The sequence below is a fragment of the Necator americanus genome, chromosome V (genome assembly GCF_031761385.1).
Source record: "Necator americanus strain Aroian chromosome V, whole genome shotgun sequence".
NCBI lineage: Eukaryota > Metazoa > Nematoda > Chromadorea > Rhabditida > Ancylostomatidae > Necator > Necator americanus.
Window position 1 is genome coordinate 929,641 of NC_087375.1, and position 22,922 is coordinate 952,562.

Sequence of the window (22,922 nt, forward strand, 5' to 3'; positions counted from 1 at the left end):
GTAGAAAAACTGTTCAAGATGTTCTGTTCTACGTATTTTTGCGACAAGAACCATATCATTTACAATGGGGGGCTAATTCCCCTCATACCCTCCAATTGTTCCCCATTTGTTGTGCTGCTTATTGTTGTCACAAGTTGTAAGCTTTACCCAAACAAATCGATCACTTTATGTCACTTCGTTTTCTATCGATTTACTAATGTATAAATAATTTCTAAGTTGTGCTTTGTGTCGTGCTCTATATAGTCAAAAGGTAGTAATAGTCACAGGTGTTTAAAGTTATCACCCCACGAATCTGAGGTGGTACGGATTTCAGGTGGAGTATTCGTATACGGCATAGTAGATTATGGGGAGGGGGTGACTCCGTCCATTTCTTCCTAATTGCCGTAAAAAACGGCCCGGAAGATGCGGCGCGTGCACAAGGCTGGCGCGCTCCAATCGCACTCATTGTGGAAAATAGCGCACCGGAACGCTCGAAGCCGTTTCTTCCGACGTAATCAAGCATATGTAGTTTAGAGTAGTGAGGAAATGCTAACTCGTCCATCATCAAGTTTGTCGCAAGGGGCAGTTCTATTATTTTCTAATTAGTTCTATTACCAGAATTAGAAAGAATAATATTTTTCAAAATCTCGTCTCGTCAAGCTTGTCATCGCCGTTTCAGCACAACAAAAATCAAGCAAAATCAAACATTTCGACTCCATCCAATAGTTTATCTTCCATAAAAATTCTATTAATAGCTTCGCACATGTTTCACAAAATAAAAAAAATGTAAACGCGAAATATAAATATATCCTGCACAAATACAAGGGCGATGGAAAAAAATAAAGCAATTATTCGGCTATTCCACACTGCTCCATGCTGTAATTATACAAATCTTCACATGCTTGATCATTCAAGGCGAGTTCACTTTCAGATGCCAACTTGCAGTCCCTGTAGAAGAACTTTTTTAAAATAAAAAAGTCCACAATTTAATATGTTCTGACAGTAGACTTCCAGATTTCACAAACTTACGCAAAATATTTCCCACTGATACCATCAATCTTCTTGCTAAGGGCCAGGAAAAGGGAAGTTTGAGCACCGTCACGATCAGTTTTTAAAAAGAACCATCTGAAGAGAGAGCAATAAGTGAGATAAAGCACAGAGAACTGCTTCTCATAAAAAGGGATAGGAAGGGTCAAGCGCAAGTTTGAATTTTCCCAAAAGAGAGAGAAAGGGGGGCGGTTGTTAGGTACCCGGTTGGTAATATATATGAAGTATATTTAAAAAGGTGACAATTATGTAGCCAGCTTTACAAATAATGCAGCTGCGCTTAAAAAATGATCACTGCTAATCCCTAACAGGAGTGAGATTTTGAATTCAGCTTTTAAAAAAAGCTAAATGAGGATCATTGTTCTAAAACTCTTCATTTTATTAGTTAAAAATTAATTTCGACGACATCACAATGTGAAAAAGACATCTACACCCGGAGAAAGAGGTAAACATCATGCAAAGCTGGCTGCATGAGTTGCTAAATAACTAAGCTCATATAAAAATTGAGGCAGTACAAATTCACAAAGTTGTACAGACATATTTTGTCTATGAGAGACAAAGGGAGAGAATGAGGGGAGCGCCTTCCGCAGAATCGTGTTTCTACTACACGCTTGACCCTAACCATAAATTTAACTCACCTGAACGGAGCACTTAGCTGTTGAAGGGGCGATTTCGACAATAATGTGTGTCTACTGAGATTGCTATTAACCACTCCAGGATGTAAAGAATTCGCGGACACATGATGGATACCTTGCTTATGTAGACGTCTGCTTAATTCACGTGCATGCATCACCTAAAATTTTGAACGTCCTTTTAGACATGAATACTCATTATCATCCAAAAGCACTAAATGACTTTCGAAAACACAAAAAAATATGCGGCAGCTACAGTCGAAACTTCGCAACCATCGGCACGGTGGAGGCCTGACTCAACTCAGTCTTCACGACGGAAGTCGGAGATACTACCGGTGCTGCAATGACTGAAACCCCGCTGCTTCAGATCTGATAGTTTTGACTGTACTGTAATTCCTTGTGTCTTCACAGTTGTAATATACGTTAGGGAAAGTCATGTCAGGGAAAATCATCATCATCATTTTTATCAATGGTACGGACCTCCACTTCCGCAACGTCACATGTTTTCAGCAAAACTTGCCTGCAACTTTTTAAATCATAAATGTATTCATTTCTCGCTGCTAGGTGCGTGTGAAATTAGAAATAAAACGCTCATTTCTACTTTAGTTTCGTACTCAGAGAGAGAGAGAGTCATTAGATTATATCTGCAAGCTTTCCAACGAATGTACGGCGCAGTGGAGGCAGCATTTGGAATGCGAGTTGGGACCTTAGCAAACTGCAGGGATGGGTGGTTTCAGCAAGGGTTTCACCACGCTCCTAGCAGCTACGCTCCACCGAGGCGCCTCGAGAGAAGCTGCGTACGCAATTGCGTACGGGCTTCATGTCGTATTGACCCTATAGTGCTAGAAATGTTACTGGGCAAGTGATAACTATAAACTTAGGCACCTAAACTTAAAAATAGAACTAGACAGTCAAAATAGGTATTTAAGCAATGCTGTTTAAAATAGGAACAAGGATATTCTAGACGTTCAATATTACGAATCATGAAGCCGCTGCAGTTCAGAATAAATGATTTGACGGAATTACCAAGTAGTACAATGGGTAAAGCACCGGTTTCAGAAGGAATCGACACAGAACTGTTCGGCTGCAGTGCTGACACAGAAAAAAAAACTTCCAGGACGGTAGTAGATAGGTTGACTACTCCTTAGTAGGATAGACTGGATGCTAACCTTATCGTCCGTGAGCACGCGCATAAAGCATTCAGGAAACTTCAATCACGATATATACAGGTACGATCGGCGGTGAACTTCCAAGAAACGATTGTGCAAATCGCCCCTGTTCAAGAACTATAGGACCATGTGACTAATATACAGCAGATAACTTCTGTTTAAAGGCATCACCCCACGAATCTGAGCAAGGTGCAGATTTCAGGTGGAGTATTCTTATAAGGGATAGTAGATTATGGAGAGAGGGTGATTCCGTCCATTTCTTCCTAATTGCCGTAAAGAACGGCCCGGAAGATGCGGCGCCACACAAGGCAGGCGCGCCCTAATCGAACTCCTTGTAGAAAAAAGAGAAACGCCCGAAGCCGTATCTTCCGGGCCTTTTTTCACGGCAAGTAGGAAGAGATGGACGGAATCACCCCCTCTCCATAATCTACTATCCCTTATAAGAATACTCCACCTGGAATCTGCACCACCTCAGACTCGTGGGGTGATGCCTTTATGCCTATGGCGTGGAATGTAATGTAATGTAAGTGTAAGGCTGCCCGCAGAGTTCAGAGCCGCGCGGGCGTACGGTTTGGCGGCTCTGCGGATTTGGTGGTTATTGACTATTCACAACAGTACGCTCAATAACCATCAAAGCCGCAGAGCCGCCTAAGCGCGCGCTCGCGCGGCTCTGAATTCTGCGGGCACCTCTACGCATGATCTCCTTTGGACACACTTTTCTGTTATCAACTCCATATAGTATGCAATTCAAAATTTTACCCACGTTAGCAAGTTTGCTGCGATTGTATGGATCAAACATTCCAAACTTCTTCTTGTCATCTATGGTGGCAAGGTCCAACGCTTTGCTCTTCAGATGCAGTTTCGAAGAAACGATAATTATTCGAGCTTTTTGAGCTTTTTCAAGAGCTGGCAGCAGTAGATGAGTGAGGAGGAAATGTCCTGTAGAAGAAATGCTCAACATAACAAAAATCCTACTTTTAGTAGAGAACTCATTACGTAATGAAATGAAAAATAAATAGAGAGAAATAAAATGAGCATATAACATAGATGTGGATCTGATGAGATATCGAAGTCAACGAGCATCTACATCCTTAGAAATAAACTGAAGTGTCGAGATTAATTGTAGCTAGAATTTTGAATAGGAAGTAATGATGTTTTGTACGTATCTCAACCAATCCCTGTTAGTTCTACCTTGCACTTTAAGTAGAAAATGATCATTGAGTTGTGCGGTGGTCCGACTCAGCAGTTTTTCTTAAAATGCAATAATAGGAGTGGAACACCTCACCCTAAGAAACTGAGAAAATCTTTCAGATTACAAACAGAAGTTACTTCTTTACAATATTCTTTCGATGAAGAAGACTCTTGCGTTAACAATTTCAAAAAATAAATAAATAATGGGGTGTACTGGAAAAGAAAGAACATTCCGTCTCTTCCATAATTTTATAAATTTAAAGTAAATTAATGTAAAGAGTAGTTAATTTACATTTACTTTCTTATTTAAAGTAAAGAATACGTTTCGAATCGAAAATACAAGGTTCGTAGGGAGATTAAAAAATAAGATATTCACAAAATTTGAGTAATTAAAGCGAAAATACTCTATAATTCTATTATACAACAAATACTACAGTAAATTAGCGAAAAGCACTGTACGATTATTCCAGTATCTCGTAAAGATTGGTGTAATATCAGGTTGTGTTACACTAGCCTAGTGAGAACAAAAAAATAGAATTAAAAATAAAATTAAATTAAAAATTTAAAAAATAATAAAATGAAATTTAATTTTAAAAAAAAATTTAAAAAAAAAATAAATAAAAAAAAATAAATTTTAAAAAATCGAGAATCCAAGCTCTTTTTGTTGAAAAATTCTAATTCATCAAACAAATATTTCCCGCGTAGCGATCAAGGGCGATGTTGTAAAACTACGCAAGCAGCTGGCTAATACTCATGATCCTGCCTTGAGCGTCATTTTTTGAGCATTTCATTATCATTATTTTTCATTCATTTTTTTAGGAAGAAGAATTCTTTCATCCTTCCCCGTTAATTTAATTTATTCAATTCATGATTATTATTTTATTTATGTCTATTTCAATAAATTATGCATTTATTATTATTATTATTATTTTATACGTGGACATGTTCGAATGCGTTATTAGTGAGACTGTTCCCTTTAACAAAGTTTAACAAACTCTTTGAAAATGGTGAAATCCTAATTAGGGCATTAACCGGCATTAAAGCATAAACACTAATACATTTCTTAGAATTTCTGGATTGAACTCTATCAAGTTCAAATTCTACAGTTCGTTAAGAGTTACACTTTCGCTAAACTTTGCTTCTGTATCACACGTAAGCATGTACTTGAAATTAAAAAAGCAACACACAATCGGGAAATTAAAAAGCAACACACAATCGGAACTTTTTGTTTCTAGAAGTCATTGAAAACTTCCTTGTTTTTCTTTTTCACTTTTTTTTTACAAGTTTCTCAGTCATTCTTCTACAAAATGCCTATCGATAAAGCAAGTTCAAGTATGTTATTTGCTTAGTATAAGCAAATATTACCACAAAAATTCTACATTCTCTTTCACATGTCTTACTTCTACCTCCTCCTACCCCACCCTCTCAACCCTCTCCCTAATTTCCATTTTCTAATTTGGAGGACTAAGAAAAAAAAAAACATTTTCAAAAGGGATAGTCGCTTCTATGTACACTCGTGGAAGTTTTCGCAAGTCGGCACTAGACTGCAAAAGTTGGAGAGACACAACGAAAGGTCAGAGACCAAAGATACAAACGCGCTCGGCAATAGTCCTCTTTCTTGATAGTTGCACGTGTACCTTCTCGAAAATTCGTCTAAATGTCCCCAACGTCCTTCATTCATCGCAACATGCCTATTACAACTTTACAAATATTAGTTAGTCAGTTATTACAACTTTACAGTACAGTACAATTTTACAGTTATTAGTTAGTCAGTTATTACAACTTTACTTTACAGTACAATTTTACAGTTATTAGTTAGTCAGTTATTACAACTTTACAGTTACAAACTCCTCATTCTCCAAAATATTCAAAAGTCTTATTTTGCTAAATTTTCTTCAATTTGTAGCTTGAAACAAGAGAAAGCAGAAGATGGAAGTGGATTGGTGGATTCGAATTTCAAATATCTCTTAAACAACATTTTTTCCCAACCAATCTTTCAATAATAAGCATTGTCCGCAATCCCACCAGTACAACTCAATAAAGCAGCAGAACGCACAATCGCAGACGCATGACGGATCGCCATCGTTTTACTACTGATAGTAAGCTGCATTGTTAGGAAAACGAGATCATCCAAAATTGTTTCGCATACTTTTTGGATAACTAAGGGGGATTGGGCGGGATCATCGTCATACTCGTGACCTACACCTTTATCGATAACTATTCACTTGGGAATCCCAACACCGTTAATTTCAAGATAGGTTGCCTATGAAGTGCGAATTGGGTTTGATAATGTGCTCAATATGACTTGAAGCAGTGAAAATTTGTTAATTCTAAGAAGAGATCAACAAAGTTAGCTAAAGAGAAGATGGATATGCTCGATTTCACCATTCATACCTAGATGATTGCTCTGCCAGGTCATTTCGTGACCGTCCACTGTTTTCTCATATTTGGGATAAAACATCACACCAGCATTGTTGATTAGAATGTCGATCTTATCATCATCTGAAATTCTTATCTTTAACACTACAGTTACTATAATGATCTTTCTCCACGCTTCCCCTTTTGAAATAGCAATACCTGCACAGGCGTATACAAACGCGTAGTGAAATCTTTGACGAAGTCTAGCTCAAATCTAGACTAAACCCACCTCTCAAAATTTCTCTGGCACATTCCCGTACGCTGTTGAAATCAGCCAGGTCACATCGTACTAGCACGAGTCGTGTTGAATCACATCCCATCTGCAAAAACACCATGGTTGGTTATAGTCCTCGAAAAAGATGTACTGCACTGCTATTTCACTTTTTTTTTGGTTGAATTACACGACTCCTTCGCAATTTCTAATTAATATATGCTTCAACGCTATAGCCAACAAAGGTTCATCACGAGAATTCAGGCGTCCAAATCCTTCAATGGGATGAATGTACTCTCCGAAGAAAGAAGCAGTAATTCCCACTAACAAACGTAATCCATACTTAGACAACGCAGTACCTATACCATCACATCAGGTAATCTACTGGCATCCACGTTTTCTACATACAATGAACAACAAAAAATGGCTTCATCATTTACAGGGCTGCTAATAACTAAAATCGACTTAAAAGCATCACCCCACGAATCTGAGGTGGTACAGATTTCATTGAGCCATGAGTTCCCAAGACAGAACTCATCGATAGTCATCCCGTATATGAATAGTCCACCTGAAATCCGTACCACCTCAGATTCGTGGAGTGATGCTTTTAACATGGATGTTAGAATGGCATTGAGCCATGAGTTCCCAAAGCAGAACTCATCGAAGTTGTAAAATCTGAACATTCTCCTAATGGCGATAACAAATACTGTGTGAATGTATTATAAATACATAGGAACGTGCGTTAATAGTAGGTAAAGTTCCGCTGCCGCAGGTGTTCTCGAAACCGCTCCAACACTAACTAAACCTTTTATCTCTACGGAGTCGATAGCTTGGCACCAGATTTGTCTGGGAGGATAAAACAACAACTGTAAACTGAAATCAAGCGCGTTTGAACACCCCAAACAGACTGACCAACGGGAATGACTTTACCCTTTATCCTTTACGAATACTACGAGCTTGACCTTATCCTCAGAGTCATAAAAATTCATATCAATTTAATTCTCAACGAATGTATTCAACCTTAAACGGTAAAAATCAAATTATTTGCAGACTGTATGGAACGCGTTCGGGCACTACCTCAATGAAAGCCGTTCGTATGCGGGCCAACAACTTATCCCGGTATGCCCTCCGAAAAGCTTCTCGAGAATATCGGCAATCCTTGCTGTTCTCTCCTTGTCAATATCATTGGGAACTTATTTGGCATACAGTGGCGCACAAACATACGACTATCTGGACATGTGTCTCAACGACTTGAGGGACCAACAGAGTTTTGATCCATTCCTTTAGTGTTTTCAGTCAAATTTGAACATAATTTGTATTGTTCATAACTTCCAATGCTGTATAAAATACGGTCTACCTGAGCTAATTTGATTCTTGCTTCAGATCCACGAGCCATGTCACGACATAACATATACACCTAAAGATGGAAAACCAGTTGAAAAAATTTCCTTCGAACAAACTGCATAGCCAGAGCTTCGTGTTAACCAAAACGCTCACACACCTTCACCTTCGCCAAATTCAACCCACGACATGTCTCTAGACCAATTCCACTATTCGCACCAGTAACTACAGCCACGAGGCCTTTTCCAGACACACGCTCAGTGAACTGAGCTCCTTTGAAATATTTTCTGCAAGTTCGCAAGTTATAAGAACGAACCACATAAGAAGTTGCAAACTCATCACAATAACAGAAAACAAAAACAGGAGGAGAATTCTGGATAAAGCATAGGTCTCATATAATTGGCGCTTGATTGATGGTTGGGTTATCGGTTCATCAGTTAACCACTATTTACTGGTGATTCCAATAATTTCCAAATTTCAAAAAACATCTTTTCGTCTCCTAAACAGCTTAAAAAGAAGCGTAAAAGTTCCACCTTCTTCGATTTCAAACTCTAAGAAAGAGTCAGACCCATGCTTGCGGTACTAAAGAGTGAAAATAACAATGATCCACAACGGGTCCTCGAAGACTACTACTTCGTGGACATCAAGTTGCTAAATGTTTTCCAAATTTAATCCCTTCCTTACACCACTTCTCTCCTTTCCAAGTTTCCTGCAGATCTACTACATTTTCCCTCGGGTTTTCTTATTGTTCTTACCCTTCACCTTTTACCTCAGTCTTAAAAAAAAGAAACCTGATCAGGTTGCCGCATCCACCTATGTATAAATATGTGTACAAATGAACACTCGAATAGACAAGGGATCGGACTTAATTCATAAACTTGTATATTTTTCATAAATCCTAAATAAACAATCCTAAATAAGCGACAATTCTGAAATATTAAAACTCTAGCCAGCATGTTCTAAGATATTCAACAATACCATCTGAACATGCTGGCTAGAGTTTTGATATTTCAGAAATGCATTTCATAAAGAACGTGGTGAGGATTGAAGCATAGCAGAATAATGAAGTAAAAAGTAAACAAACATGTACTATATTTATCTTAAAGATTGAACATGAACCATAATGGCTGGCATTAGTCAACAATACTAGTGCCATGGGTAAAGTGTAGTTTGAGGGGGGAGGAAATGGGGCGCCCTTATTTGTGGAAGTAAATAACTAAATGAGTCGGGGGACCTAAGACTTAAGCATTAGTGTTAGAAGATCTATGAAATGTAAGCTAAATTTGCTTAGGGAAAAAAGAAAGTTAAAGAATCCAGAAATAAGAGAGCTACTGAGTGGACTCCACCCAATTACATTTTCACCTCAGTTTCACTTTCTGAGCAATTTTGATTTTAATCAATAGGAATAAAAAACTCTGAGAATTAGCGCGAAATTGGGAAGGGTTTGTATGAAAAAGAAACACATTAGAACTTGATAGCAGAGCTCCAAGTTTCAAACACAAGACGAAGAAAAAACTAATTGTAGGAAGCAAACAACGAAAAGGGAAAGTCACCTCATAAGAAACCCGACTGCAGCAACAACAGCGACGACAAGAATACAGCTCACGAATGAATCTGATTCCTCCGTTGGAACGTCCATCGAACGTCTAGATCGTATAGAAGTTATGGAGATTGATTCAAAAATACAAGAATTGGGTGTAATTAGTTAAAGGCATCACTCCACGAACCTGAGGTGGTACGGATTTCAGATGGAATATTCGTATATAGGATCGTGGATTATGGAGAGGGGTGTGATTCCGTCCATTTCTTCCTAATTGCCGTAAAAACGGCCCGGAAGATGCGGCACGTGCACAAGGCTGGCGCGCTCCAATCGAGCTCCTAGGAGATAGTGCGCCAGAACGCCCGAAGCCATATCTTTTGAGCCGTTTTTTACGGCAATTAGGAAGAATTGGACGGAATCACCCCTCTCCATAATCTAGTATTCCGTCTACGAATACTCCACCGGAAATCCGTACCACTCCAGATTCGTGGGGTGATGCCTTTAAACTCGCGCCAGAAAAAAAAAAACAACAGAAAAACGAAAAAAGAAAATGATGTTAAAAATACTCATTTTTGTCCGCTTCACACTCCATTTAACTAACATTAACATTTAACATTTAACCAGTTTGAACGAAGAGATGTACAGCTAAGATTGAAAATGTTGATTTGTGGTGGAAAAATTATCAGCAGAGAAATGCTTGACGTGCGGAGGAATTACCCGATTGTGCAAATATGTACGTCATAGATCGTGGATTTTCGACTCGACTTTTTAATGGAGTAAAACAGAGTGATGAAAGAAAACATATAGAAAGAAAAAACGATGGGAATCGACAAACAGTTCAGGATGTTTGCAGGGTGGTATTGAACAACAGCAGCAGTGCCTCACTTGATTTTACACTCTCGTGAACGTTCGCTCGCCGTCACATTGTGAAATCGGCGCTGCCACGCGAGCGTTGATTGCAGCGATACATTTTTTTTTAGTCATCACGGCTCGCTTGCGATAAGAACCTTATGACAAGAGAGAGAAATCAGAAAAAGAAACACAATGACGTATCACTACACGACAATCTGCTGCGTATGATACTGTACAATTGGAAACAAGATAAATTATCATATGGACGCTATGACCGTTTTGTCCAGGCCTCGAAAGTTTTCAACGTTCCTTTTTTTCTGTTTTTCTAAAGCTAGTTCTCAACATATTTTTGTGGGATTCTCGCAGTAAACAATCCCTTCCAGGGGGATCTGAAAGTCTCTAACTGAACACAATTGGAGTGTGATCTGAAGCACATCGCCTGAAAATGGTAGTCCTGCAAGGCAGGTGGGGTGAAAAATTGCAAAATGGTTGTTTTCGAGGTAAGCCAGTGAGGAGCTTGTTTTGCTACAAGCTTATAGGAAAACTGTTGAAGAAAACTGGCAAACATATGGATTTTAGGAGTCGGATTACATAACACTGGTTAAGTAGTTCTTCAATCACATCAGACCCTGCTTCGCAGCAATCATTTGCTAGAAACTTTACTACGTATTCGACACTCTGGAACTATGGTCCGGCTATTTTAAGAGATTGATTACTTAGAATAACTCATAGGGTTTCTACCACTCTAAATTTTGTTTGCACCTAGTGTGCGCAAATTCTTGCAAACAACTTGTTCACAAAAACATAGATAAGTCGAAAAACACACAAAGCATGAAGATACTGGATTCAGATCAGATCGTTTCTCTCTAGAGGACCTGGAAAAGAAAGAAACACGTGATTCGAAAGCGCCTCTGTTGTTGTTTTCAGGAAAGTTCCTTAGAAATGGAGCAAAAAGGAGGAGATACCCCACAACCGATCTTGTCTGTCCACTCATGTCAGATCAATGTCTGTTTCTTCGTCTCTTGAGCTCGTATTCAAAAGTATCGTATTTATCCTTTTATCCTCCCAAACACCTCCATTTGGGAGGATAAATACGGCAACAATAAAACCATTGTTGACTTCTTCTGTAACCGTGGTATAGTACTGATTGTTTATTTATATTTATGCACTGGAACAGCGCTGCGAGGCCCAGCCGTTTGTTGCAGAAATATTTCCAGTCTCAGAACGAGTGGGGACGTATTTCTGCAGCGTATTCCGTTTGTCCAGAGACAAATTCTTACTAGATTACAACGTATCTAACGAAAACACATTCCTCATGTTTATCCATTTGAAAAAATTTTATTGTATACGGGCCAAGAGTGAGAAAAGTGTGGGAAAACTGACCACTGAAGCAGCCCTTAAATCCAAACAGAATTTAACCATCATTAATTCTAGAAATAAAACCATCATTCGACCAATGGATAACAAACTGTGGAATAAGTCGAAAAACTAGAACGGATATAATAAGGCGAAGAAATCCGTCATCGGGAAGGTTTTCGTGCTCCAATCCATCTCCGACAAGAGTTGCATTGCAGGGAAGGTACGGTACTTTGTGGTGCACGCTAAATTTTTCTCGGTTTTGCTTTTGTCCATATTTCTCAAATTTCAGTACAGTACAGGTGTGCTGACAGGTCATATGTTTCCATTTCATTCTTCATCCTTTACACTTCAAAGAGTACAACGCTCGTCCTTATGTGAAGATTATTTGTAAAGTGTTTTGGGATAAGAGGAAAAAGGGAATCCAATTCTGTCCTTGTTTATCATTCAAAGAAAGTTTCCTCAATTCGAGATCTGAAGAAGAATGAGTAGTAGTTAAGCTGTTACTGAATTGCCACAACATATAGTCGGCGCCTATGTTCAGCCGAAAAAGCGCGTTTCGCCTTCCTTTGTAACAGGACGGGGAGACTTGGGAGTGTGTGCCAAAGAAAGAGTGAGCTTACATTAAAGCTGGCGCATCGTGCAGATCTCAGCTGTATACTTTGAGCGCCGACTATGCGTCTTCTTTTGTAAAATACTTCAGAATTTGGTGAACGAATTTTGTTTTTCTTCGCACTGCTCTCAACATGATTTTATGGACTTCGTTCAGATATGCGGCGCGTTCACATCACACGTACACGATCCCGCTCACGTTCCCGTTCTCCTCTGTTACGTGGCCCACGTCCTGTCGTATCCAAGAGTCAACCAGTGAACATGTTGGACCAGGCTGCTCTTCTTGCCGTCAGAAGTATGTCGGAACAAATTTGCAACCTGTGTTTCCACATATCTTTGTGAATATTCTTCTCAGTCACTATCTTTCTTTCGTTTTCATTTCGATATTTTTTCAGCTAAAAAGGAGAGTAAACCGTTTGTTTCAAAGGAGAGAATCGTGAGTTGATAATTTTGATAGTTTTATGTTTCCTTTTTGTGCTTGAAGGCAGCATACCACGGGTCTGACTTCATGAGGAAATCCGCGGTAAAAGGTAGAGATGGGGTTATAGATTGGGGTCCGGGGTGGCCCCGCTTCTCCCTAATCGCCGTAAAAAAGGCTTGGAAGACGCCTTTTTTGAAATGTTTCAGTTGCAACACGTCCTTCTTGCGCACACGCCGCATCCAAGTCCCAGCGGTCGTAGATAAGTGATGTCTTCTCACCACTCTATTGATTTGTAATCAGTGGATAGACTGCTGAAGGGGCCGCTTACATAGAGGCTCGTTCTAACGTATCTCGTAGGAACTAAAGCGGTTTCCACGCCTTTTTTTTACGACGATTAAGGCGAGATGAGCGGAGCCACCTCGGATATCGCAATCTAAAACCTTATCTCTAGCTTCTCCCGCGGATTCCCCTACTACGGCTGATTCGTGGCATATTGCCTTTAGAACGCAAAATCTTTAGCTATATATTTATGTGCATATTTGATTCTTTTCTCGTAACCGTTGTTCCCGTACGCGTGTAAACTCCTAGATTTTCGTTTGGTTCTTATGTACTACCTGGTACATTTGCAATCTTCTTGGAATGAAATATAGAATAGCCTTTTTCTCGATAAAGTTTGTTGAGAGCATACTATCTACTTGGCGATGCTGAGGGAGTAACTGTACACTTTTTTAATTTAAAGGCATCAACCCACGAATCTTGGGTGGTACAGGTTTCAGGCGGGTAATGCCTCTACGGGTCGTAGATTGTGCGGAAGAGGGTGATTCCGTTCAGCTTTCCCTGTATCAGTATAAATGGAAGACCGGAACGCTATTCCTTACGATGTTCTCTATTGCAGCGCGCAGCCCTTGCGTCCTCTCGTCTGCAACTCGTTGAAAACCCATTCGGACGAATCGCAGGCGGGGCGCAAGCGTTGCGCATCGCAACAGAAGCCGTCGTAAGAAACAGAGTTTCGGGGTAGTCCGTTTACACTGATACAGGGAAAGGTGGACAGAATCATCCTCTTCCTCACAATATACGACTCCGTATAAGCGCTACCCATCTAAAACCCGTACCGCCCAGATTCGTAGGTTGATACCTTTGAGCTGCTTACCTTCTCGCGCCTTCGTCGCTGTTTCCCCAATGTTTCAAACATATTGTCATGTTTTATCTGAGTGGCACGTCTCTCCTCTACCGTGTTCATTAACAAAATTGTGAAACTGAGTGTGTGTTTGTGTTTTTTCAGCTCCATGCTACCCTTCAATGCTCTCAAATAGCGTTTATGTTTCATTACTATTTTGCCTAAGGAAAAGAATAGGTCTTGTTTGTGCTGCGTTAGAACTGCTCAGTAGTTACTATTTATCTCTGCTAACTCACCTGCAGTTCCACCGATCATATTTTAGACTGATTTCGAGGCTCTAAATGTGTCCTTAACTTGATTTATAGACATGTACGATCGATGGCCCCCGACGTTCAGGGACAATAACATCGAGGTTAATTTTTTTGCGTGTATGTTGCTATAAAGGATAAGTATAAAGTGTCTGTCGTCAGTCAAGTAGACCAGAGATCAACACAATGAGGACGAGGTCCTTCAAAATTCTAAAGTGAATTGATTTGGAATTGACCCTCACATTGGTTAGCAATAAAATATCGGTCCCAGTTGAAAAATGGTTACTTGCTTAACCTTGAGAAGTAGGTCTTAAGAAGAATTTTTTCAAGAAGAAGCTGTTTTTAAGAGTGCAGTCTCTTAAGGGGCGCGTTTAGCGCAGTTGGTAGGAGGTTCCGGTGTCTGCACGGTCGATCGGAGTTCGAATCCGCCTAATGCTCACCAAACCTTTCATCCTTCTGAGGTCGATAAAACGGTACTAGAGTTGTTTGGGAGGATAAGAACACTGACGTGACACATCAGCTAGCCACCGCAAGTCATTGTTTAGGCCAGTTACACGTTCATGAACTTCGAACGATTCTGAGTTGAAGTGAACGTGGTGGCGCACATCTCAAGATTAATTGATTGATTAACGCCAGGCTCTTTATCCTTTATCCTTTGTGTTGTTATATCAACATGAAAACTCACTTCTTTCACAGGATTAGTGGATTTGGCGACAGAAGACGCAGTGAAGGTGACAGAACCGGTGGATTTCAGAACAGGTGCTTATTACTGTTGATTCTCTGTGTATACTTGTTGTTAAGTAATAGTTCTCATTTCTCATTCGTTGGTCAAAACGTTATTGCCTTCTGCCTTGCCTATTCATCTTTAACTGTATTCTTCTCTATTCCTAGAGCCTGTTGATATCTGCCTGAGTTATGGCGCAGGTGTTTGCGCTTCGCGTGGTGCGGATTTTAATTGTCAGCAGTTGGGTGTGAGCGTGCCTTAGCAGCACAACTAGTACATGACTTGGTGGCAGAGCTCTTCGAACGCAGCTGCTTACGCATAGTGTACTATAGATAGAGCTAATATAAGGAGACTGTAACTCTGCCTTCCTATTTTTCTGTAACGACTTCTGACAACTTTTTCTCGGAGGATAACCGTTGATTTCTATGTTTTTGATGATTCTATATGCTTCAGACAAGCTATGAGAGACCGTCTTTCATTTTCCGATCGTCAAGGGCGTGACCGATTCGAAGCCAGCCGTGAACGAGAAGTCGACAGCAGTAGATTCAACGGTAGGACTGGAATTACTTCTTTAAACTAGTTCCCATAATTTTTTCGAAATCATCTCTTCCAGTATTGAAATTTCACTTTTTTTTTAAAGGGAAGTTCCGCGATGAAGAAGGCGATAAACCCGTACAAAGACTTATTGATCCAACTGCTGTTCCAAAAGGAAAAAGCTATTTTGGTGTAAGTTTTAATGCGAAACATGATTAGGTACATATTTCGACATCCATCTCTAAGTATGTGCTTCATCGAACCTCACTGGAAATAGATTGCTCTGCAATGATTTGGATGTTAGTTAGTGTTGTTATATGGATTGCAGCTAAAATGAAGCTTCGCCTAAGAAACAAAATTTATGAATAGTCAATGGGATAGGCTTAATCGGGAGCCTACAAAGTTACATTTCTCTTCATTCTTCCTCGAGCAAAAATTATTAGTCACTCATCTTTTTCTTGTTCAAGGAAGAATGAAAGGAATGTAAATTTGTGATTAGAAGTTCGCCAAATCGTCTGCGAGAACTTTCTAGTGTCGATGACTCCTTTTTCACATCATATTTAAAACCGCTTACCCAGAACACAATAACAAAGAAAACGCGGATCCGTTCTTGGACTGTAGGTTGTGGCTTTTCTGAGAGTGCTTACGTCAGCGGTCATTATCATGACGAAAACTGAAAAACGAAAACTTTATTTGACGATTTTTAAAATGTGCCCGCTAATGTTTATCGAGATTTCAAACTGTCCTCTCAGTGACATGAACGCACAATCTCATTAAATTGTTCCCTATTTTATTGTCTTTAGTTAGCTCTTTGATCAAATCGACTGTTGCATTGAAATTTAGGGCAACAATTAGTTGAGGTAACTTTGCTGCTTCTTTGACTTTTCGACGCTCTGAGTTTTAGCACGACGACCGTGGTGAAGAAAAGCAGTGGCGCGGTCGCAGCGCATATGATCCCCGCGTCGATATGGGTCCAAGACGTGATCGTCTCTCTGGATTCCGTGGATACTACGGTAGAGATAGGGTCGGTCTAGACATTTAAGAAACTAGTAATATTTGTCTTTACTTAACCATAAAAATTTACCATTTCACTCTTTAGTACGAACGCCGAGATCGTGATGCAGGTTCTCGGAGGTCTTTTGTTCCCCGATCAGCCGCTGATGGTTTATGGACTCACGACAAATTCATTGAATTAGAAGGAGATGAAGGTGATCTGTCTTGTTCTTTCCTAGCTAGCTGATCAGCTGCGTTCACAAAACATTAGGCTTTAGTAGAAGTGCGCTTAACTTCCTCGACTACGTAGTATGGTAAAACTTAGCTCCATTCGACAACTAATCCATTTACTTTTGTTTTACTTCTTGGCTATCTCTGATAAAAGAGAGCTTCTTTGTTGGGATATCTCTTACGGACTCTCTGAAACTGCTTTTTTTTTTATCAACATTTTGTCGGTGGTTGGAGTAGTGCATGTTGAAGAAATTCTATGTTAAATGATCCCATTTGCCTATGTTTTTGTGTTAGAGTTGTTAAGTGTATTTGTCGTAAATTTGTGCGTTATAATATATTGCATAATGCATCACATATTAGTCCTATAGTTCAAATATTTCTTTTATTGTATTCTAATAATTCTACTTTCAGGCAGCGATAATGACCGAAATACAGGCGTTGAGGTTGTAGTGGATCAGAGCTCTGCCAGCTCAAAAGCGAAACGAGTTGTGCACGAGGTTTTATTTGCTCGTGATATTACTTATTCCATGCTCTCCTCGTTGGTCGAATTTCAAAATGATTGTTTGCAGGACGACGACGACGCCTAATTGGAAGATTAGGAAAAATGTCTGAGCATCTATGTACGTACCTAAACAAATGTATTTAGATACGTTACAAATCCACCGAATGAAAATTGTGTAAATAACACAGTAATCGAAATCTCTTTTAATAAGTATTGATCATTGTGAATACCAATTTTCATCTACTCCTATGATAGTGTTTTTCAATATTTTATTTTCATTGTTACGCCCACTTTTCGTTGACATTTTTACGTCTATGTGTCGTCGCTTCTTTTAACTTTAGCGTTCAGCGTTGTGTTTGTTTTCTTTTTCAAAATGCTTTGAAAAGTGTTTTGTGTGCCTCAAATGAGTGCGAATATTTAAGATTTGTCTTGGCTGATAAATTGTTGTACGTTGCGCAGGTGCACAATTACATACCGTGTCAGAATTAACGTCGTATTTTTTGAGATTATTGCTACAAGAAATTGAAAGATCATTCATTTTGGCTTTGGCACTATTTACGATGGGAGACGGAGAAGATGATTATATGTCAGATAACTTTCTTATTATGACGCAAGACGTAAAACCAGGTTTGAGTCTTTTCTTAATCACTACTTTTGTTATTTGTGTTTATTCGTCGGTTTATTGCATTACAAGTCACGTCTGAGTTAATTATTAAGAGGTGACAAATATGCGGATGCTTTTTTTAAAACTTTCTAGTCCTTTCTCAGCACAAATATTTCTAACTTAGACATATTAAAACTCAATGTAATCGGATAGACAATTGTCGTGGATCATATTTAGTTCTGTAATGAAAGCTTCACAGTTCTAACTATTTAAAGGCAGTATGTCACGAAATTGACTATGCTGGGGTCTCTGTGGAACAGTGGAGAGTTTGAGTTGTAGATTAGGAGGATGAGCGTAGCCACGCTCTGTTCCTCCTGACCGTCTTGAAGAACGGCGATGGAACCGCCTTGTACACGCATCAGTTCCCCCGGGAGCTTATTTATTGCTTGCTGGATGCTGAAGAGACCTCATTGGCTGTCGACTGCTCGCGCATGGAGGAGGCGAGTGCATAGGTTCGGCGTGTTCCAACGTACCTCGTATGGACTAAGGCCGTTTCTCACACCTTTCTTCAGAATGATAAGGGGAATTGAGCGTGGTCACGTTTGTATTTATAAGATAGAACTAGAACTCTATATTGTCTTACAGAAGGTCCAACATCGTCAATTTGATGTCACGATGCTTTGAATAGTTAGACCTATCAAGTTTTCGTGATGGCACCAGATGTATTCCACTGGATGATTGCCATAAGTAGGGTGAGCATGATAGGGAAAGAGTTATATATGTCCAGCATAGAGGAAGTTTGTGTTGATGCAGATGTCCACACGATTGAACCGACCATAAATATCGTCTCATGTAGGTCCCACCTCAATTTAGAAAGTTCCAGTCACAAAAAACTAGATCGGACCGCAAAAAATGCGTAACAGAACTTCCATTGAAAAGTTCGACTTTCAATCAAAATTCTTTTGCTTTCGGCATAGATGGAATTTCCATGAGCTGTACACAAGGTTGTCGAGTAATTTTATTGGCTAACGTTTCGGCAAAATCGCTTTCTTCACCGCCTGAAGTGGGCGATTCAGTTCACAATTTAAACGACCGAACCTCTCCACAACTAAACAGATAAACTCCATGCCTACTTTTTCTATCACCAACTTAGCAACTACACTGAATGCTCACCTTAGTTCGGAGATCCGCAGCATTGACCGTTAATTGATAGATCACGAAGGCGAATGGTTCAAATGTCTCATTCGAATCAGCCGAGATATGGTGCGATTTCCCGCGTTATCGACAGCATTCGTCTTTGCAGATCATCTTAGGGTTTTTGGCTCGGATCCAAAATGCCTCCCGCGATTTTCGATGCAACGGTTTAGATTCGAGCGCTAAGATTTGGACCCTGATTTGAAAATCGGCGCCGTCGTGTTTTTATTTTCTGTGGGCACCTGAAGGTGTCAATTCTCGTAACCTATTCTTACTATTCACGTGCTCTTTGATGCGTATATGCAGCGGTCGCGCCGGTTCACCAACATACTCGCCACAGTTCGTGTTTTTGTTTTTGGCCATAAATGAAAAAGCAAAGGTGGACGCCATTTTCTGTCCCACAACCAAGCCTCTAAGTTCTGCAAAATAATTGCAAGACCATCTAAAGAGTAGAATTTTCATTTACGACGAGAACAGAAACGCTGGTAGTGGCAAAATCACAATTAACATCGTAGCAGCGTAATAGAATCCGGAGAAGGCTTCATGCATTTGTGTTCGGACTTCTGAAAAGTCTGGAGCGGGGAATTTTGACCTTAGTGCTTAGTTTTCTTGTTTTACACTTCGAGGTTGGCTTTTAGGCATCCCGAGTAGTCTTTCTCAGAAAAGGATACTGAAAATAGAAAGTGAACGTGTTCGAAGTAGGAGAGACGATGAAGGGAGACCAAAGATACGGGAGTTAGGTATGTTTTTTTTGCGAATTTATAGTTAATTTAAAAAGATAAGGTTTAAGATTTGCTTCCATCCTTGATTCTATCATCTTTGAATGCGTCATATACCTTCTGTATTCTCGCTCCGCTATATTTTTGATGTTATCCAGTTGAAGCACTTGAAACATTAACTAGATACTCTATGTGCTGTTGAGTTACCAATAATTGATTAGATATTTACAATTCGGTTCTATTAAAAGCTGCTAGAAAAATAAAAGCGAGTTGGGGGAAAGTCTTTTCCTCATTTAGAAAACTTGTAAAGGTATAGAGTTATACCAATGTGGTTATAATTGAATTGAAGTAGTGTTTGCTTTTTGTTTTGCTTTGTTTTTAAATTCACTTCGCTCTATCTATCGCTTCTATTAGAATTTAAAAGATGACATTTTTCTTTCCACAATGTGCTGCTTACCTTTGCGTGTAGTAGTGACCGTGCAAAAGAAGTTGTGCCGTTTTTGTAAACGGGAAAAGGTGACGCAAAATTGCCGCAAAATTGTGAAGTGATGAAAAGAAAAATGAAGACAATTCTTTGACTTCGATTTAGTTATTTGAAAATGGATTGTTAAAAGTAAAGTAATTTAGGATAGTAAAGGAAAGGATAGGAAAGAAAGTTAGGATAGGAAAGTAAAGCAACTTGGTATTTTGTATGCATAATCGACTCAGATCTTCAGAAAAAGTTTTACGAGATGAAGCGTTGAGAAAACCGGTGCCGGAAACGTCGAAAGGATTTGCTCTTATGGCAAAAATGGGTTTCCAACCTGGAATGAGTTTAGGAAAGAAGAGAAGCGGTATCAAAAACTCATTTTATTTTGCTTACTTGATTTGCGATGAATGCTTCTCAATAATTTCTAATTATAGATACTGACTCCGGTGTTGGGATTAAAGAACCGATTGCTCTTGAAGTGAAGACCTCTAGAACTGGGTTAGGTCACGGCAGCTCAGAGGAAGAACAAGCGAAGCAGAGATTGAAGCATGAAATTGAAAGGATGAAAAGAAGAGCAGAAAAAACCGTAACTACTCCTCTTGTTTTCCATAATAAGCAAACTTTCCTGTACTGTTTAAATTGGTTGTTTATGCTATTAATTTCGTTTTCGTTTTATCACACTAATACTTTTTAGGAAGAGCTTATCGACGACTACCGAAAACGAAAGAGAGGTGTATCAAATACAAAAGTTCTTATTCGCGATATCCTAGCTAGCAGAAAAATCTGTGTAGAACTGGATTTAAGGTGAAACGAGTACAAATTTCATCGAAATTTCATAGCACGTTACTGTCATCTTTTGCACTTTCAGTGCTTTTAGCGCAGAAGAACGCTTAGTAAAGGGTAAAAGTGAAGTATTAACTGCAATAATTTTGCTAATCAATTAGTTTTACTTTTATAAGCTTGCCAAATGTTGATGTGCGTGTAGTTGTAAGATTTTGAATGCAGAATTTTGTGCATCGGTCGTATGACTTTGAGTTTCAGGGGGAGCTATCATTAATTTTCTATTAATTCTATTTAATTTTCTGTTTATGTGAAGTAAAATATTTCTTGAAGATGTTGTTGAAAGTAAGGCAATTCATTGTAGGATTAATGTTGAATTGCCGGAACAACCATGGTTCTGGAAAAGTTATAGACAACCAAATGATACAGAGGACGACTTTGGACAGCTTCAGCGGAGGGACTCTGAAGATGATGAATGTTCGAGGTTGCTAACATTTTCATTCCTGCCGGAAAATCGGTGTAATTTCTTGTACTCAGCAGTTATTGTAATCATTATTGTTGTTGTAATCAACTCTCTCGACAACCTCGTAAAGGGATCTTCAGTAAAACTTCTCTTAATTTTGGTGTTTAGTTGGGGTTGGCGAAGAAAGAGCAGATTATGTTGCATTAACTGGTCAAATATTCACTCTTCTTAAATTAAAGGTATCTTTATGCGAACGGGAAAGAAGCTCCCCAAGAAGAGCGGTTCGAAGAACTTTCAGATGAAGAATTGTGTGAAAGGTGATTCTTTTTTTATCTTTAATTCCGGTCTTATTTTACTTTCGTCTTTCTAATTATGGTTAATATCACAGTTTTTGGGGCCGCGTATACAAGTCTGATTGCTATCTGCGTACGAGCGCATGGCAAAAGCAAGAAATTTTCTCATTCTACAATAATGTCATAATCGACGTGAAGAGAGGGAGTGTCAGGGAGACACAATTTCACCAAAACATTCAGTGCCACTTTCGAGAACTCGTACAGGAATTGGTGAAAAAATGAAGTTGACGGCTGGCATTTACACCATCTTCGTTTCGCTGAAGACATCGTTCCAATAACATCAAGCATCAATCAGGCGGAAGGGATGCTGGCCGAATTTCATGAAAGGTGAAAAATATCGGTCTTCAGCTGAACCTAGACAGGACGGTGTTCGTGAGGAAGGATAAGTTTCTGATGTCCCATTCACGCTCAAAGGAACGAATATTCCGAATCCGAAATAGGTTGAGAAGTTGACTTCATGAATGACGTGACCTCCAAGCCGGGCAGAAGGAAACGAGCGGCTTGGGGGCATACAAAAGCATCGAGGATGTAGTTAGAGGCATCATTCCACGAATCTGAGGTGGTGCGGGTTTAATGCCTATACGGAGTCGTAGATTGTGGGGAGATGGTGACTCCGTTCATCTCTGTGTCAGTGTAAACGGTCGACCGCAGAAAACTGTTTCTTACGACGGTTTCTGTTGCAATGCGCAACGCTTGCGCTCCGCCTGCGATTCGTACGAATGGGTTTTCAGCGAGGTGGGAGGGCGCAAGGGTTGCGCGCTGCAATAGAGGACATCGTAAGGAACAGCGTCCCGGTCTTTTGTTTACACTAATACAGGGAGATATGAACGGAATCACCATCTTTCCCACAATCCACGACCCCGTAGAGGCATTACCCGCCTGGAACCCGTACCACCCCAGGTTCGTGGGGTGACGCTTTAAATGTCTGTCTGCGTGCCATAATTCCTATTTTATGGGTCCATTTCAGGCTGACTCAAATCACTCATTATCTACGAGCGACTCATCGTTACTGCATTTGGTGTGGCTGTCAGTTCGAGGAAGAAGAAGAGCTTGAAAACTATTGTCCAGGGACGGACAGAGGTGCTCATGATGTGGATTAGTAATAATAACATTGTAATTCTTGTAAAAAAAAACATAAATAGTTGAGTTGATTTCATTGGAA

The 22,922-nt window shown here is 39.6% G+C and overlaps 3 protein-coding genes across 4 annotated transcripts; 2 read left to right on the forward strand and 1 right to left on the reverse strand.

Annotated features, from left to right (window-relative positions):
- Window positions 1–827: 827 nt before the first annotated feature.
- On the reverse strand, window positions 828–9,627 carry RB195_012615 (uncharacterized protein; the record flags this gene model as incomplete). Its single annotated transcript, XM_013443832.2, has 9 exons — window positions 828–927; window positions 1,009–1,104; window positions 1,665–1,819; window positions 3,591–3,766; window positions 6,413–6,520; window positions 6,666–6,756; window positions 8,005–8,064; window positions 8,149–8,275; window positions 9,542–9,627. The coding sequence occupies 9 exons, from the start codon at window positions 9,625–9,627 to the stop codon at window positions 828–830; spliced, it is 999 nt and encodes a 332-aa protein (XP_013299286.2).
- Window positions 9,628–10,221: 594 nt separating this feature from the next.
- On the forward strand, window positions 10,222–17,263 carry RB195_012616 (uncharacterized protein; the record flags this gene model as incomplete). 2 transcript variants are annotated; one of them, XM_064202069.1, is made up of 12 exons in its annotated part: window positions 10,222–10,261; window positions 11,888–11,959; window positions 12,506–12,643; window positions 12,744–12,784; window positions 14,252–14,298; window positions 14,891–14,953; window positions 15,372–15,469; window positions 15,559–15,644; window positions 16,357–16,476; window positions 16,552–16,660; window positions 17,088–17,173; window positions 17,246–17,263. In XM_064202069.1, 12 exons carry the CDS (start codon window positions 10,222–10,224, stop codon window positions 17,261–17,263), a joined length of 918 nt encoding a protein of 305 aa, XP_064057950.1. The 2 variants fall into 2 exon arrangements, with proteins under 2 accessions (XP_064057950.1, XP_013299288.2); XM_013443834.2 differs by lacking the exons at window positions 10,222–10,261; window positions 11,888–11,959; window positions 14,252–14,298 and adding an exon at window positions 13,665–13,783 and having other exon boundaries at window positions 12,508–12,643; window positions 17,088–17,263.
- Window positions 17,264–17,738: 475 nt separating this feature from the next.
- On the forward strand, window positions 17,739–22,860 carry RB195_012617 (uncharacterized protein; the record flags this gene model as incomplete). The annotated part of the gene is made up of 8 exons (XM_064202070.1): window positions 17,739–17,805; window positions 19,615–19,716; window positions 20,412–20,528; window positions 20,599–20,750; window positions 20,859–20,968; window positions 21,309–21,428; window positions 21,647–21,724; window positions 22,728–22,860. 8 exons carry the CDS (start codon window positions 17,739–17,741, stop codon window positions 22,858–22,860), a joined length of 879 nt encoding a protein of 292 aa, XP_064057951.1.
- Window positions 22,861–22,922: the final 62 nt, after the last annotated feature.